At 39.6% G+C, this 15,698-nt stretch overlaps 1 protein-coding gene across 1 annotated transcript; it reads right to left on the bottom strand.

The window, feature by feature from the left end:
- Positions 1-2,274: 2,274 nt before the first annotated feature.
- Positions 2,275-14,905, bottom strand: LOC149978661 (uncharacterized). The gene is made up of 5 exons (XM_090194570.1): positions 14,840-14,905; positions 10,860-11,244; positions 10,345-10,436; positions 10,065-10,230; positions 2,275-3,645 (listed from the first exon to the last, which is right to left on the bottom strand). Exons 1-5 carry the CDS (start codon positions 14,903-14,905, stop codon positions 2,498-2,500), a joined length of 1,857 nt encoding a protein of 618 aa, XP_090050696.1. The 3' UTR covers positions 2,275-2,497.
- Between the last annotated feature and the right edge of the window lie 793 nt (positions 14,906-15,698).

Genomic DNA, 15,698 nt, shown 5'->3' with positions numbered 1-15,698 from the left:
TATAGAGAGAAATAGTTCTATAAATACTATATTAACTCCAACCGAAAACCTCTTAACCTGGGAATATTGAAGTCTCATGTTAAAAGGAACCACCAGCTTTCATATGTTCTCATGTTCTGAGCAAGGAACTCAAACGTTAGCTTTCTTACATGGCACATATTGCCATTTATTTACTTCTCCGACACTTTGTTTTTGCATTATTTAAACCAAATTGAACATTGATGTATTATATTAAGTTAAATAAGTGTTCATTCAGTATTGTTGTAATTGTCATTATTAGAAAAAAAAAAAAAAATAGTCCAATTAATCGCTCTAATAATCGGTATCAGCGTTGAAAAATCATAATCGGTCGAACTCTACTCTCTCTCTCTACTCTACTATTTAAACCAGTACAGAGTTAATGTGGAGGCTATATACAGGGGGTACCAGTACAGAGTCAATGTGGAGACTATATACAGGAGGTACCAGTACAGAGTCAATGTGGAGGTTATATACAGGAGGTACCAGTACAGAGTCAATGTGGAGACTATATACAGGAGGTACCAGTACAGAGTCAATGTGGAGACTATATACAGGAGGTACCAGTACAGAGTCAATGTGGAGGCTATATACAGGACATACCAGTACAGAGTCAATGTGGAGGCTATATACAGGAGGTACCAGTACAGAGTCAATGTGGAGACTACATACAGGAGGTACCAGTACAGAGTCAATGTGGAGGCTATGTACAGGAGATACCAGTAGAGTCAATGTGGAGGCTATATATAGGAGGTACCAGTACAGGGTCAATGTGAAGGCTATATATAGGAGATACCAGTAGAGAGTCAATGTGGAGGCTATATACAGGGGGTACCAGTACAGGGTCAATGTGAAGGCTATATATAGGAGATACCAGTACAGTGTCAATGTGGAGGCTATGCTTTGTTGTTGTCAGTGATCAGGCCTGATGACACTGTTGTGTCATCAGCGAACTTAATGATGGTGTGGGAGTCGTGTCTGGCCATGCAGTCATGAGTGAACAGGGAGTACAGGAGGGGGCTGAGCATGCACCCCTGAGGGGCCCCCTGTGATTAGGATCAGCGTGGCAGATGTGTTGTTACTTACTCCTACCACCTGGGGGTGGCCTGTCAGGAAGTCCAGGATCCAGTTACCAGGTTCCTAAGCGTAGAGATGTGCTTTGAGGGCACTATGGTGTTGAAAGCGGAGCTGTAGTCAATGAATAACATTCTCACCTTTGTTATTTTTTTTATCTAGGTAAGTCAGAACAAATTCTTATTTACAATGACAGCCTATGAAAGTGGGTTAACTTGTCACGAATCCAACACCTGCTGCTTATTCAAACCAGCCCACTGGGCTCTGACGTCAGTTCAACATCTAGTTTCTATTTACATTTCTTTGATTCGTCAACTAATGTGAATTTAACATGAAATCAACACAAAATGTCACCAGTCATTGGATATTGGTTGCCAGTTGGGTGAAACACAAAATGTTGCCAGTCATTGGATTTAGGTTGCAAGTTGGGTGAAACACAAAATGTTACCCGTCATTGGATTTAGGTCGCAAGTTGGGTGAAACACAAAATGTTGCCAGTCATTGGATTTAGGTTGCAAGTTGGGTGAAACACAAAATGTTACCTGTTACTTTCCCCCAGGAAAGTGGAACGAGGAACTCTTCTTTGAGACAATGATAAACAGCAATCTGTGGGAGATCTGTGGGATATTATAAAATAAGGATCTGCTGGAGTCCAAGTCAAACCAAGATTCTTTATTTCTGAGCTCAGAGAGAATAACAGAGTTACACAGCACAGTGTAGACAGTCTGAATTCCTGAAGCATTGGGTGATTAGCACATATCTTTATAGTTTCCTGTTCCTGGGCGGGACTTTATTCATACAAGGACACAGGTGCAAATTGGTTTGCAACACAGAATGATACTCCCAAGAACAGGAGCTTATAATAGGACAGTTTCACAAGGTTAGTCACATACTCAGTTATGTGGACACACAAACAATTAACATTTTCCATTACAGAGTCTGAACATTTTCATTTCATTAAATCAGCAGTGGGCCAACAATGCAAATGTCAACAATGGAACTAATGCATCACATCCAAATATCACTGTATTATCTGTAGTGCTGGAGGAATGACACACCCAGATAAACACAAAGAGTTTAAAAAAAGGACTGTTTAAAAGAAGGAACCTGATCTTCTTTATATTCAAACTGACAGACTCCATATTCACTTCATGTTTTCTAATAAAAACAAACAAATATATGTTTGAGTATACCCTGTACCATTTAATTTCATATGGCAAAGACAGGTAAACATATTGTCAGTCAACAATATAAGACAACGGGAGCACTGTGTATGTTCTCTGATGAATTTGAAGTCAATGTGATGTGAAATATCAATATACACGCTAAGAGAAGTAATTTCTCTATTCTCTAATGACGTTTAAGTGACTTATGAGTAATATGTTTTCCCACAGTCTGAGCTTTTCTAAGCCTTCTCCGCTGTGTGCAGTCTAATGTGTTCTTTCAGGCTTCCTAAATGGGCAAAAGCTTTGCAACCTGGGCGGAGTGGTAAGGCTTCTACCCTGTGTGTATTCTCATGCTTTTTCAGGTTTCCTCTCTGGTTGAAACACTTTCCACATTGGGAGCAGTGGTAAGGCTTCTCTCCCGTGTGTATTCTCTCATGTCGTTTCAGATCCCCTGAATGGATGAAACACTTTCCACATTGGGAGCAGTGGTAAGGCTTCTCTCCTGTGTGTATTCTCGCATGTTCTTTCAGCTCCCCCGACCGGTTGAAACACTTTCCACATTGGGAGCAGTGGTAAGGCTTCTCTCCTGTGTGTATTCTCTCATGATGTTTCAGCTCCCCCGACTGGTTGAAACACTTTCCACATTGGGAGCAGTGGTAAGGCTTCTCTCCTGTGTGTATTCTCTCATGAGCTTTCAGGTTTGCTTTCCGGTTGAAACTCTTTCCACACTGGGAGCAGTGGTAAGGCTTCTCTCCTGTGTGTATTCTCTCATGAGCTTCCAGGTTTACTCTCTGGTTGAAACACTTTCCACATTGGGAGCAGTGGTAAGGCTTCTCTCCTGTGTGTATTCTCTCATGTTGTTTCAGCTCCCTCGACTGGTTGAAACACTTTCCACATTGGGAGCAGTGGTAAGGCTTCTCTCCTGTGTGTATTCTCTCGTGTTGTTTCAGCGCCCACGACTGGTTGAAACACCTTCCACATTGGGAGCAGTGGTAAGGCTTCTCTCCTGTGTGTATTCTCTCATGAGCTTTCAGGTTTGCTTTCTGGTTGAAACTCTTTCCACATTGGGAGCAGTGGTAAGGCTTCTCTCCTGTGTGTATTCTCTCATGAACTTTCAGGTTTGCTTTCTGGTTGAAACTCTTTCCACATTGGGAGCAGTGGTAAGGCTTCTCTCCTGTGTGTATTCTCTCATGTTGTTTCAGCTCCCCCGAACAGACGAAACACTTTCCACATTGGGAACAGTGGTAAGGCTTCTCCCCTGTGTGCATTTTCTCATGTTGTTTCAGGTCCCATAACCGGTTACAATTTTTTCCACAGTGGGAGCAGTGGTGTCGTCTTGCTAGTTTGGACGTCCCTGGCTCTGGCTCCTCTGAGTCTGGTCTTTCTCCTGCCAAAGACAGTGTTATTTTTAAATAGAGACCCGAATGAAACCACATGATAAAACAACCTTGCTACGAGGGTAAATCCTAAATCAGATCTCTCAATAACCCGAGGCCAGTTTTAACAATCTTAGTGTGATTTTAAAACAAATGTAGAGCTCCCTGGTAATTACTGCTATGTTTACATTACTTATTTTATTCATCCTGTTTTACAAGTCAGAACACAAAAACCTGGACACTTCTAGGACACTGAAGACACAGACGTCGCTGGATTCCAATTGAACAGGTGGTTCTAAATATATAACTTTCATAGCTATATGATACAGAATGTGACCTACACACTTCCTTAATCATAAAATAACTAAAGAAGTCATTTTGTGTGGAAGTCCAAAACTTGTTTTTACGTCGCAGATACAAAGCACATCAGTAACATCTCCCCGTTGTTGAAAGGGTTCGACACATTGCTGTTTAAATGGACCAATTTCTTATTTAGACATTCACAGATTTTCAACATTTTGATTATCGCTGATGTCATATTTTGGGTAAATGTTCCTAAAACTGATATTAACAACAAAAAACAAAAATATAAACGCAACATGTAAAGTGTTGGATGTTTCATGAGCATCACTGTTAGTCAACATTTATTCTTTGCCAAGATAATCCATCCACCTGACAGGTGTGGCATATCAAGAAGCTGATTGAACAACTTGGTTATTACACAGGTGCACCTTGTGGTGGGGATAATTAAAGAGAACCCGAAAATTTGCAGTTTGTTCACACAACAATGCCACAGGTCTCTGAGGGAGAGGGCAATTGGCATGCTGATTGCAGGAATGTCCACTGGAGCTGTTAGGAAATTTTATGTACAGTACCAGTCAAAAGGTTGGACTCACCTACTCATTCAAGGGTTTTTCTTTATTTTGACTATTTTCTACATTGTAGAATAATAAAGACATCAAAATTATTAAAAAACACATGGAATCATGTAGTAACCACAAGTGTTAAAATAAAATATATATTTTATTCTTCAAAAGTTGCCACCCTTGCTTTCTCTCAACCAGCTTCACATGGAATCCTTTTCCAACAGTCTTGTAGGCGTTCCCACATATGCTGAGAACTTGTAGGCCGCTTTCCCTTCACCTCTGCGATCCAACTCATCCCAAACCATCTTGATACAATACATTAGATTCAAAGGTACCGAAAAGTACAGTAAAAATTACTTCCATCTCTGGAAATGTGGGGGATTGTGTCGGGGGATTGTGTAGGCCAGGTCATCTGATACAGCACTCCATCACTCTCCTACTTGGTCAAATAGCTCTTACACAGCCAGGAGGTGTGTTGGGTCATTGTCCTGTTGAAAAACAAATGACAGTGGGACTAAGCCCAAACCAGATGGGATGGCATATAGCTGTAGAATGCTGTGGAAGCCATGCTGGTTAAGAGTGACTTCTGTTAATCTACTCCTCGTCTCACAAAGACATGACGCTCGGATCCAAAAATCTCACATTTGGACTCATCAGACCCAAGGACAGATATCCACCGGTCTAATGTCCATTGTTCGTGTTTCTTGGCCCAAGCAAGTCTCTTCTTCTTATTGGTGTCCTTTAGTAGTGGTTTCCTTGCAGCAATTCGAACATGAAGGCCTGATTCACGCAGTCTCCTCTGAACCGATGATGTTGAGATGTGTCTGTTACTTGAACTTTGTGAAGCATTTATTTGGGCTGCAATTTCTAAGGCTGGTAAACTCTAATGAACTTATGCATCAGAAGTAACTCTGGATCTTCCATTATTGTGGTGGTCCTTAAAGTAATGATGGACTGTTGCTTCTCTTTGCTTATTTGAGCTGTTCTTGACATAATATGGACTTCGTCTTTTACCCAATAGGGCTATCTTCTGTATACCCCCCTACCTTGTCACAACACAACTGATTGGCTCAAATACATTCAAACCTGCTATAGCACATTAACTCTTGAAACTAGGGGGCACTATTTTCATTTTTGGAAAAATAACGTTCAAACGGGCTATTTCTCAGGACCAGGTGCTAGAATATGCATATAATTGACAGCTAGGATAGAAAACACAAAAGTTTCCAACACTGTAAAAATATTGTCTGTGAATATAACATAACTGATATTGGAGGCGAAAGCCTGAAAAATATCCAATCAGGAAGTGACTCTCATTTTGAAACCTCTGCGTTCCTATGCATCCCTATTGACCATTGAAAGGGATATCAACCAGATTCCTTTTTCTATAGCTTCCCTAATGTGTCTACAGTCACTAGACATGGTTTTTATTTTGAAAAATGAGCGTGAACGACAACATTGTGTCAGTGGTCAGGTGGTGGCTCTCAGATTGATTTGTGCGTAATAGACAAAGGCGGCCATTGTGCCTCTCGCTCCTCGTGAAAAGCCAATTGTCCTGGTTGATATATTATCAAATAGATATTTGAAAAACACCTTGAGGATTGATTATAAAAAAGGTTTGCCATGTTTCTGTCGGTATTATGGATCTAATTTTGAGTTTTTTTGTCAACAAAACGTGAAGAATAAACGGAGGTATTTTGGCTATAAAAAATAATCTTTATGGAACAAAATGAACATTTGCTGTCTAACTGGGAGTCTCGCGAGTGAAAACATCCGAAGCTCAAAGGTAAACGATTTAATTGGATTGCTTTTCTGATTTTCGTGACCAAGCTCCCTGCTGCTAGCTGGACATAATGCTATGCTAGGCTATCGATAAACTTACACAAATGCTTGTCTTGCTTTGGCTGTAAAGCATAATTTCAAAATCTGAGATGACAGGGTGATTAACAAAAGGCTAAGCTGTGTTTCACTACATTTCACTTGTGATTTCATGAATATGAATATTTTCTAGTAAGAATTTTTGTCTGTTGCGTTATGCTAATTAGTGTAGTTGATGACAATTCTCCCGGAAACGGGAGGAGTAGTTCCAAAAGGTTAAAACACATTAAAACCTGCTAGCGGAACGTTGACAACATCCGGTGAAATTGCAGAGTGCAAAATATTTATTTATTTGAACTTTAACTTTCATACATTCACAAGTGCAAAGCTTAACTTCTTGTTAATCTAGCCACCGTGTCAGATTTCAGAAAGGCTTTGCGGCAAAAGCGAACCATGCGATTATCTGAGGACAGCACCCCATCAAACAAACACACGACAATCATATTTCAACCCGCCAGGCGCGACACAAACCTCAGAAATAATGATATAATTTGTGCCTTACCTTTGAAGAGCTTCTTCTTTTGGCACTCCAATATGTCCCATAAACATCACAAATGGTCCTTTTGTTCGATTAATTCCGTCGTTATATCTCCAAAATTTCCTTTTATTTGGTGCATTTGATTAAAAAAAACACTGGTTCCAACTCACCCAGCATGACTACAAAATATCTAATAAGTTACCTGTAAACGCTGTCCAAACATTTCAAACAACTTTCCTAATCTAACTTTAGGTATTTTAAAACATAAATAATCGAGAAAATTTAAGACGGGATAAACTGTGTTCAATACCGGATAAAAACAACGTGAAGCGCGTGACCTGGAGCGCGCATCAAAACATTAGAGAGCACTAGGCTGGACCCTCGTTCTGAATAACCGTACTTCTTAATTTCTCTAAAGAAAAACATCAACCAATTTCTAAAGACTGTTGACATCTAGTGGAAGCAATAGGAACTGCAACCAAGTGCCACACAAAACCATTTGAAAACAGAGTCACCTCAACAACAAAAAATTCCTCCTGGATGGTTTGTCCACGGGGTTTCACCTGCCAAATAAGTTATGTTAAACTCACAGACATTATTTTTACAGTTTTAGAAACCTTAGAGTGTTCTCTATTCGACTCTACCAATTATATAAATATCCTAGCTTCTGGGCCTGAGTAGCAGGTAGTTTACTTTGGGAACGCTTTTCATCCGGACGTGAAAATACTGCCCCCTATCCCAAACAGGTTATAGGGAAAGAAATTCCACAACTTAACTTCTAAAAAGGCAATTAATTGAAATGAATTCCCAGTGACCACCTCATGATGCTACAGTCCTCCTTTAAGACTCCATAATGTTTCATCATTAGATGCTACAGTCCTCCTTTAAGACTCCATAATGTTTCATCATTAGATGCTACAGTCCTCCTTTAAGACTGCATAATGTTTCATCATTAGATGCTACAGTCCTCCTTTAAGACTGCATAATGTTTCATCATTAGATGCTACAGTCCTCCTTTAAGACTGCATAATGTTTCATCATTAGATGCTACAGTCCTCCTTTAAGTCTCCATCATGTTTAGAATGTGTCTGGAAGCGCTACTCTATCTATTCTACTCTCATCCTTTCAGTTTTAATAATATTTAATAATAATGTTATAATAGGTAATAACTAACTTTAATAACTAGGGTTAATACCTGCCTGGCGCCCCAACAAAATCTTCATATTTACCCCCCTCTAACAATACCGCTACAGAATTAGCGTAGTAGGCCATGTAACTTAAGGTAATCAGAAATATGTATTCCTTGCCACCCATTCTGAAACTAACTGCAGCTCTATGTTAAGTGTTGCAGTCATTTCAGTCGCTGTAGTAGCTGACGTGTACAGTGTTGAGTCATCCGCATACATAGACTCACTGGCTTTACTCAAATGTCATTGGCATGTTGTTGGTAAAGATTGAAAAAAGTAGGTGCCAAACAGCTGCCCTGGGGAATTCCTGATTCTACCTTGATTTTGTTGTACAGGCTTCCATTAAAGAACACTCTTTGTGTTCCGTTAGACAGGTAGCTCTGGGGCGGCAGGTAGCCTAGTGGTTAGAGCGGTAGGCCATTAACCGAAAGATTGCTGGATCGAATCCCCGAGTTGACAAGGTAAAACTCTGTCGTTCTGCCCCTGAACAAGGCAGTCCTAGGCCATCATTGAAAAAATAATTTGTTTATAACTGACTTGCCTAGTTAAATAAAGGTTACATTTTCAAAGAAAAACTCTTTATCCACAATATAGCAGGGGGTGTAAAGCCATTTTTATCATCAATTTCTCTCAGCCAAACAGTCATTTGCAAGTGCTGTGCTTGTTGAATGAACTTCCCTATAAGCTAAAAGTCTATATTTGTTTAATGTAAAACAGCATTGTATCTGGTCAAATATTTTTTTCCCAAAATTGTAAGGGTTGGTAACAGGCTGATTGGTCAGCTATTTAAGCCAGTAAAGGGAGCTTTACTATTCTTGGGTAGTGGAATGACTTTAGCTTCCCTCCAGGCCTGAGGGTACACACTTTCTAGTAGGCTTAAAATAAAGACAAGGCAAATAGGAATGGCAATATCGGCCGCTATTATCTTCAATTTTCCATCCACGTTGTCAGACACCAGTGACTTGTCATTGTAGATTTTATTTGCCCAAAATTTCATTGAAGATGCTCCAAAGATTTTTACTATCATTCTTCATGTAATTTATCTTTGTTTCATTGTGTACTTTCTTATTTTTATTCAGTTTAGTCAAATGATGTCTCAATTTGCAATAGGTTTGCCAATCAGTTATTCAGCCAGACCTATATGCCATCTCTTTTGCCTCCCTCTTCATCATATCATTTTTAAAATTCCTCATCAATCCACGTGGATTTAACAGTTTTTACAGTCATTTTCTTAATGGGTGCATGCTTATTAGTAACTGGTATAAGCAGTTTCAAACGTGTCAAGGGCAGTGTCTGGTTGCTCCTCATTACACACCACGGACCAACAAATATTATTTACATCAACAACATAGCAAAAATGTATGACCTCTTAAACACAATATTAGTCCCAGCCTTTGGAACTGTGGTTTTCCTAGACATGGCTCCTATATTGTTATCACTACATCTGGTGGATCTGGATACTGCTTTAAAACCCATTTCTGCAGCATTAGTAAAGATATGATCAAACCATGTTGATGATTTCATTCCTCTACTGTTTGTAACTACCCTGGTAGGTTGATTGATAACCTGAACAACCTGAAGGTTGCCGGCACTGGTTACAGTTTGAAGCTTTCTCTTGAGTGGGCAGCCTGATCACAGCTTTCCTCCAGTATTAGTTAATTAATTAACAGTGTCTTGAGTTTAGTTTGCCTGTTCTACAGTCTAGTAAAGATAGGGGGTTTGACTGCGACAGGCAATGTAACATCCATAATGTTTTAAGGAAAAGTTTTTGTAAAACAAGCACCTTACATTGGATCATCTTGAAACTTTCTCTCCAAAGCTACCTTTCATCAAGGTTTTATATGGTCTATTGGTTTCTCTCTTTTCATTGGCAGAATCCTTTTTCAGTGTTATGATATTCATTACATCCATATACACCAGTCTATCTTCCTGTCAACTAACAGAACTCTGCTGGTTATCCTGGTAACAGATACCGGTGGGCAGATCTATTGTATTTGTTCAAACTAAACTACAGCACTTACTTTGATGAGTCAAATCTGATCCTTTCTTCTCTTCTCCTCCTCTCACAGTTCCACTCAGCCCCATTGTTTTCCTGCAGTCCACCAGCAGCACAGACAAACTCTTCATACCCAGCAGTAAGGTGCTACCGGGAGAGGCACGACGCGGGGACTCCGGGCTAGCATTGTCCTAGTAACCATAAAGAGGGGACACAGACACATGTCATTATGTGCTTTACAGAAACCCAGCCCAGACCCAGATAGACCAAGCTGTATGCTAGACCAGACCAAGCTGTACCATCTGGTGTTCTGATCTGGAGAGACTCTTCTCTGCCTCGTCAGCATCAGGATGTTGTTGAGGCTCCCCAGAGGATCCAGGATCGTCATGTCTCTCACCTGTGTGAATGACAACATCAAACAGACAGTCAACCTATGATCTTCTATTGCGATCACAGGGTCTTACCAGAGCCATTAATATGTCTAAAAAGGGCCTAAATTTATGCCTTTAAAAAAAATACTGTTTGTGATGCAAGTGTGAAAGGGTCGTTCCATGAAATGGGTGGCTTTTACATCCCTTTGATATTTTATGTAGAAATGATGCACCAGAATTGGATTGTAGAATCCTGTTATACAAGATGAAGTGAGCTTTAATATAGACCACATGGAGAATAAAATACATCTAATTTAAAAAAATATATGTACCAATGGCAGTACTGAACAACATATTCAAGTGTAGAACTTCAGTAGAATCCCCCATTTAAAACCACATTAGTTCAACAATTGCATCGTTTGTGCCCCTGTTTTTAAGACAGTACTCACGGATGGAAATCGGATATTCTGACTCCTCCCTTTTCACTCCTAAAACGTCGTCCTCCTCTTTTATTGAGATATCCTCCTCTTCCTCTTTTACTCCAAAAGGTTCTTCCTCTTCTTTCGCTACATTCTCCTCCTTCAATGTTACGGCATCTTCCTCATTTTTGATTCTGAAAGGTTCTTCCTCTTCTTTCACTATATTCTCCTTCTTCAATGTTACGGGATCTTCATCCTTTTTGATTCTGAAAGATTCTACCTTCTCATTTTCCACTCTGACAACCTCTTTCCCATCTTCCTCTTTCCCTGTAATATCATCCTCTTGTTTCAATGTGATAGCCTCCTCTTCCATTCTGAAAGCTTCTTCCTCTCCTTTCACCAGATCTTTCTCCGTCTAGTTTAGTGACCTCATGCTCCGGGCGATTAGCCTTGTGCAGTATCAAGTTAACACATTCGCTAATTTAAGAAGCAAACTACGTTTAAATTAACAAGTAGATGCGTAAACAGAATTGTGTTCTAAACACTAAGAATAATATACACAAGATTAGACTAAAGAGCTTAAATGCTCCGGATCTATGTTCGCTAGCAAACCACCGCATTGGTTGAAACGGAAGCCTTTTGTCTCTGTTGAAGAAGCCTCCTGTTCCGTCCACTAGATTATACGTCACGCAAGAAGCATCACCTGAAAAACTCACATCGCCATCTGCTGACTGGAGTGAGCAACACAGATCGGAACAAAAATAAAGCAATGTCAAAAGAAGTCATTTAAAAACAACCAGATGTTATGTTCTCTTACTTCTTACAGCCAATACTTTCCTCCAGGGCTGACCTGCCCATTAGGCAGGATTAGGTGACAGATTGACGAGGGTGGCATATTCCGAGCTAAATGGACCGAGGCTCATCACTAACAACACCTCACATAATTCTGCCCAAAAACAATAAAAAAAACTTCTCACTCAGCGGCATGTGGGCTATTTAGGTGAGTGGTGGTGTTGCCACATGAAGCAGTGCCCACTTTGCAAAAGGCAACATGGACAGGTATGTCTCTCTACCTGTGTAGAGCACATGCCCCTTTACCCTTCCAGTCTCTAAAGTGCCCTGGTATAATTTGTATTCATTTTTTAATATAGTTATTCTGAACTCTCTGCCTCAAAATTGTCATTAAATGTGCCTATGTGATTTGTATTTCCCTTCAACTTTTTGAAGATTAATCAGCCAGGAAATGCCCCTGTCTGAGTGCAGTCTACCACTATGTGTAGCTGTTAGCGATGATGCTAATGATCCACTATGTGTAGCTGTTAGCGATGATGCTAATGATCCACTATGTGTAGCTGTTAGCGATGATGCTAATGATCCACTATGTGTAGCTGTTAGCGATGATGCTAATGACAACCATCTTCTGGTTGATGAAAAAGCTTTCCCACAAACCTTGTCAATTAAATGTTAACAACAAAGCAGTCTGTTCCTACCTGGCAGAATATATAATGAATATTAGCATCAATCCAGTTGTGATTTGTTCAGCAAACTCTGCAATCACATGTGTGCTACAGCCACCACTTACCAAGCAAGGCTCTTGCTGGTGTCACTTCAATTAAAGGGTATCTACACATAAAAATGAACATGTCTTAGATTTTTCTCAGACTTCAAAAGTGGTCTCCTGATGTGGTTTAAGTATTGTTGTGAACTTAGAACATCCAATGTTGTTGTTAACCAGAAAATCAGGGACATGTCAGAAACCTGGAAAAACAAAAAGGAGAAAATGGAATTTAGGTTAAAAAAAATTGTGGTTAACCTCAAATATACTAATTGATTAAAAAAATCAAAGTAAAATGTAATACATAAAAAAGGTTTAAACGTTGTAAATTATATCATAAATAGGACTGGTGGAGTTGTCACACATGCAGATAACAAAAATATATGGAAATGTCTGCACTACCCAAAATTACAACCAAACTAATTGCAGCATTACCACAAAAATGGTGGAAAGGGGAAAAAAGTAAGAAACGTGTCTGTCAGTCCTGCATTAAAGACCAACATTGGTTAAAGAACATTATGAATGACGCAAGATTCAAAACTTGGAACTTTTCAATTTGAATTATTATACAAAATTATTGCAACCAATACAATGTTCTATATATGGGGGATACAATGAACCTCTGTAGATTGGGCTGCGAAGAGACAGAATCATTAGATCTTTTGTTTTAGTTCTGTCCATATGTAGCTTGTTTTTGGTCGCATGTCAAGGAATGACAACATTTACCTGGAGCTAACTCTGCAGACAGCACTACTGGGGGATTTGAAAAATAATAGTCAATTGATCAATAATATAATAATACTTTTAGCAAACATGTTTATTTTTAATTTACTATCTGCAGCAACTATGAGAATATAAAGGTCAAGAACTTTTGTGAAACATCACAGTTAAAAATATATGGCAAATAGAAATCAAACGGGGTGGTCTTCAGAGATAGATGGGAGAGGTTTAGGGTAACTGAAGGATAGGACTGGATGGTCTTCAGAGATAGATGGGAGAGGTTTAGGGTAACTGAAGGATAGGACTGGATGGTCTTCAGAGATATATGGGAGAGGTTTAGGGTAACTGAAGGATAGGACTGGATGGTCTTCAGAGATAGATGGGAGAGGTTTAGGGTAACTGAAGGATAGGACTGGATGGTCTTCAGAGATGGATGGGAGAGGTTTAGGGTAACTGAAGAATAGGACTGGATGGTCTTCAGCGATAGATGGGAGAGGTTTAGGGTAACTGAAGGATAGGACTGGATGGTCTTCAGAGATAGATGGGAGAGGTTTAGGGTAACTGAAGGATAGGACTGGATGGTCTTCAGAGATCGATTCGAGAGGTTTAGGGTAACTGAAGGATAGGACTGGATGGTCTTCAGAGATAGATGGGAGAGGTTTAGGGTAACTGAAGGATAGGACTGGATGGTCTTCAGAGATCGATGCGAGAGGTTTAGGGTAACTGACGGATAGGACTGGATGGTCTTCAGAGATAGATGGGAGAGGTTTAGGGTAACTGAAGGATAGGACTGGATGGTCTTCAGAGATAGATGGGAGAGGTTTAGGGTAACTGAATGATAAATATAACTATTGTATAACACATTGTCTGTAAAATGTATATAGTATGTATAAGCTGGACTTAGAAGCCAAAAAGTTGTTGTGCATTAGTTTCCTCCAATCAGGGAAGGGGTGATAGGGTTAGTGGAAAACAAAGGAAAATATATGTTTATACATACAGTGCCTTTAGAAAGTATTACAAATGTATATGTATTTTTAAACTGAAATAACTGATTTACATAAGTATTCAGACCCTTTGCTATGAGAATTGAAATTGAGCTCAGGTGCATCTTGATCATCCTTGAGATGTTTCTACAACTTGATTGGAGTCCACCTGTGGTAAATTAAATTGATTGGACATGATTTGGAAAGGCACACACCTGTCTATATAAGGTCCCACAGTTTGCAGCGCAAGTCAGAACAAAAATGTAATGACTTCTTATGACGTTGTTTGCCAGACTGAACATTGTAATTCATATTTTTCCAAACTGCGTTACCCCCTCCAGTCAGCAGATGGCGATATGAGTTTTTCAGGTGATGCTACTTGCGTGAAAATAAAAGAGACCCGCACACTCCTGGAGCTCAGATGCAATAATTTAATTACAAACGTCACGACAGCCAAGCTGTCTTCATCAGGGATGCGTCTTGCGTGACGTATAATCTAGTGGACGTGACAGGAGGACTTCTTCAACAGCGACAAAAGGCTTCTGATTGAAACACGCTGTGCTTTGCGAGCAAACCTAAAACCAAAACATTGAAGCTCTTTAGACCAATCTTGTGTATTTTACTCTTAGGTAAACAGAATTATGTTCAAAACGCTATCTATTGGTTCATTTAAACGTAATTTGCTTGTTAAATTAGCAAATGTGTTACATTGATACTGTATGTATAACTTTAATCTGTCCCCTCGCCCATACCCGGGCGCGAACCAGGGACCCTCTGCACGCATCAACATCAGTCACCCACGAAGCATCGTTACCCATCGCTCCACAAAACCACTACTTCAATAAGCAGGCGATTTTAGCTTGGATGTTAGCGTATAAACACAGTTTTCCCCCTCACAGATACTTTCTATGGAACAACTAAGATATACGATTTAAAAATAAGTCAATTTTTTTCGGAACTGGTTTGAGAATAACTGGCTACTGATCAACCTATTGTGTGTATTGAACATTCATATTGAACAGCCTTACCTATAGAGTAGCACCACCACCCATCAGCCCGTTCTCTTCTTGATGTCAAAGCTGCATTGTATTGTTGCTATAGGAGTTTATGATTAATAATCCTATTTCAAGACACACTAAGATGTCACCAAACCAACTGACATGTAAACAATGGAGCAAATGTCATCAGATAGAACTACTCAGACATTCCAAATATCACTTGATTATCAGAGGGGTGAATTATGACATCATATAGAACTAGTCAGACATTCCAAATCAGGCTTCATCCACATCATGAAGGTGGATATTGATCCAACCATTTCAAAAGTAATGACCGGGCTGATGGAAACAGGATATGCCTGAACAATTTTATAAAAGCCGACAAACTATATGTTAGTTTGTTTGACATGGTGGGGACTTTTTGTGTCAGTAAAAATGTATAAGCGAGAAATGGAGGTGGAAACTCCTTTATGAACAAATATTTATATAATAACCATCATGTCTTAGTTAACTTGGAGTCACGTTATGTTGTGTGGTCCTCCCACTATGACTTGGGAACCCATGTAGTTTATTAGGCTACAGATTAAATAAGTTATGAACTTCACAGGGTGGT

This window comes from Oncorhynchus mykiss, chromosome 13, assembly GCF_057628025.1.
Source record: "Oncorhynchus mykiss isolate SJ-2025 chromosome 13, ASM5762802v1, whole genome shotgun sequence".
Lineage (NCBI taxonomy): Eukaryota > Metazoa > Chordata > Actinopteri > Salmoniformes > Salmonidae > Oncorhynchus > Oncorhynchus mykiss.
This window is presented reverse-complemented; position numbering and strand designations above follow the sequence as displayed.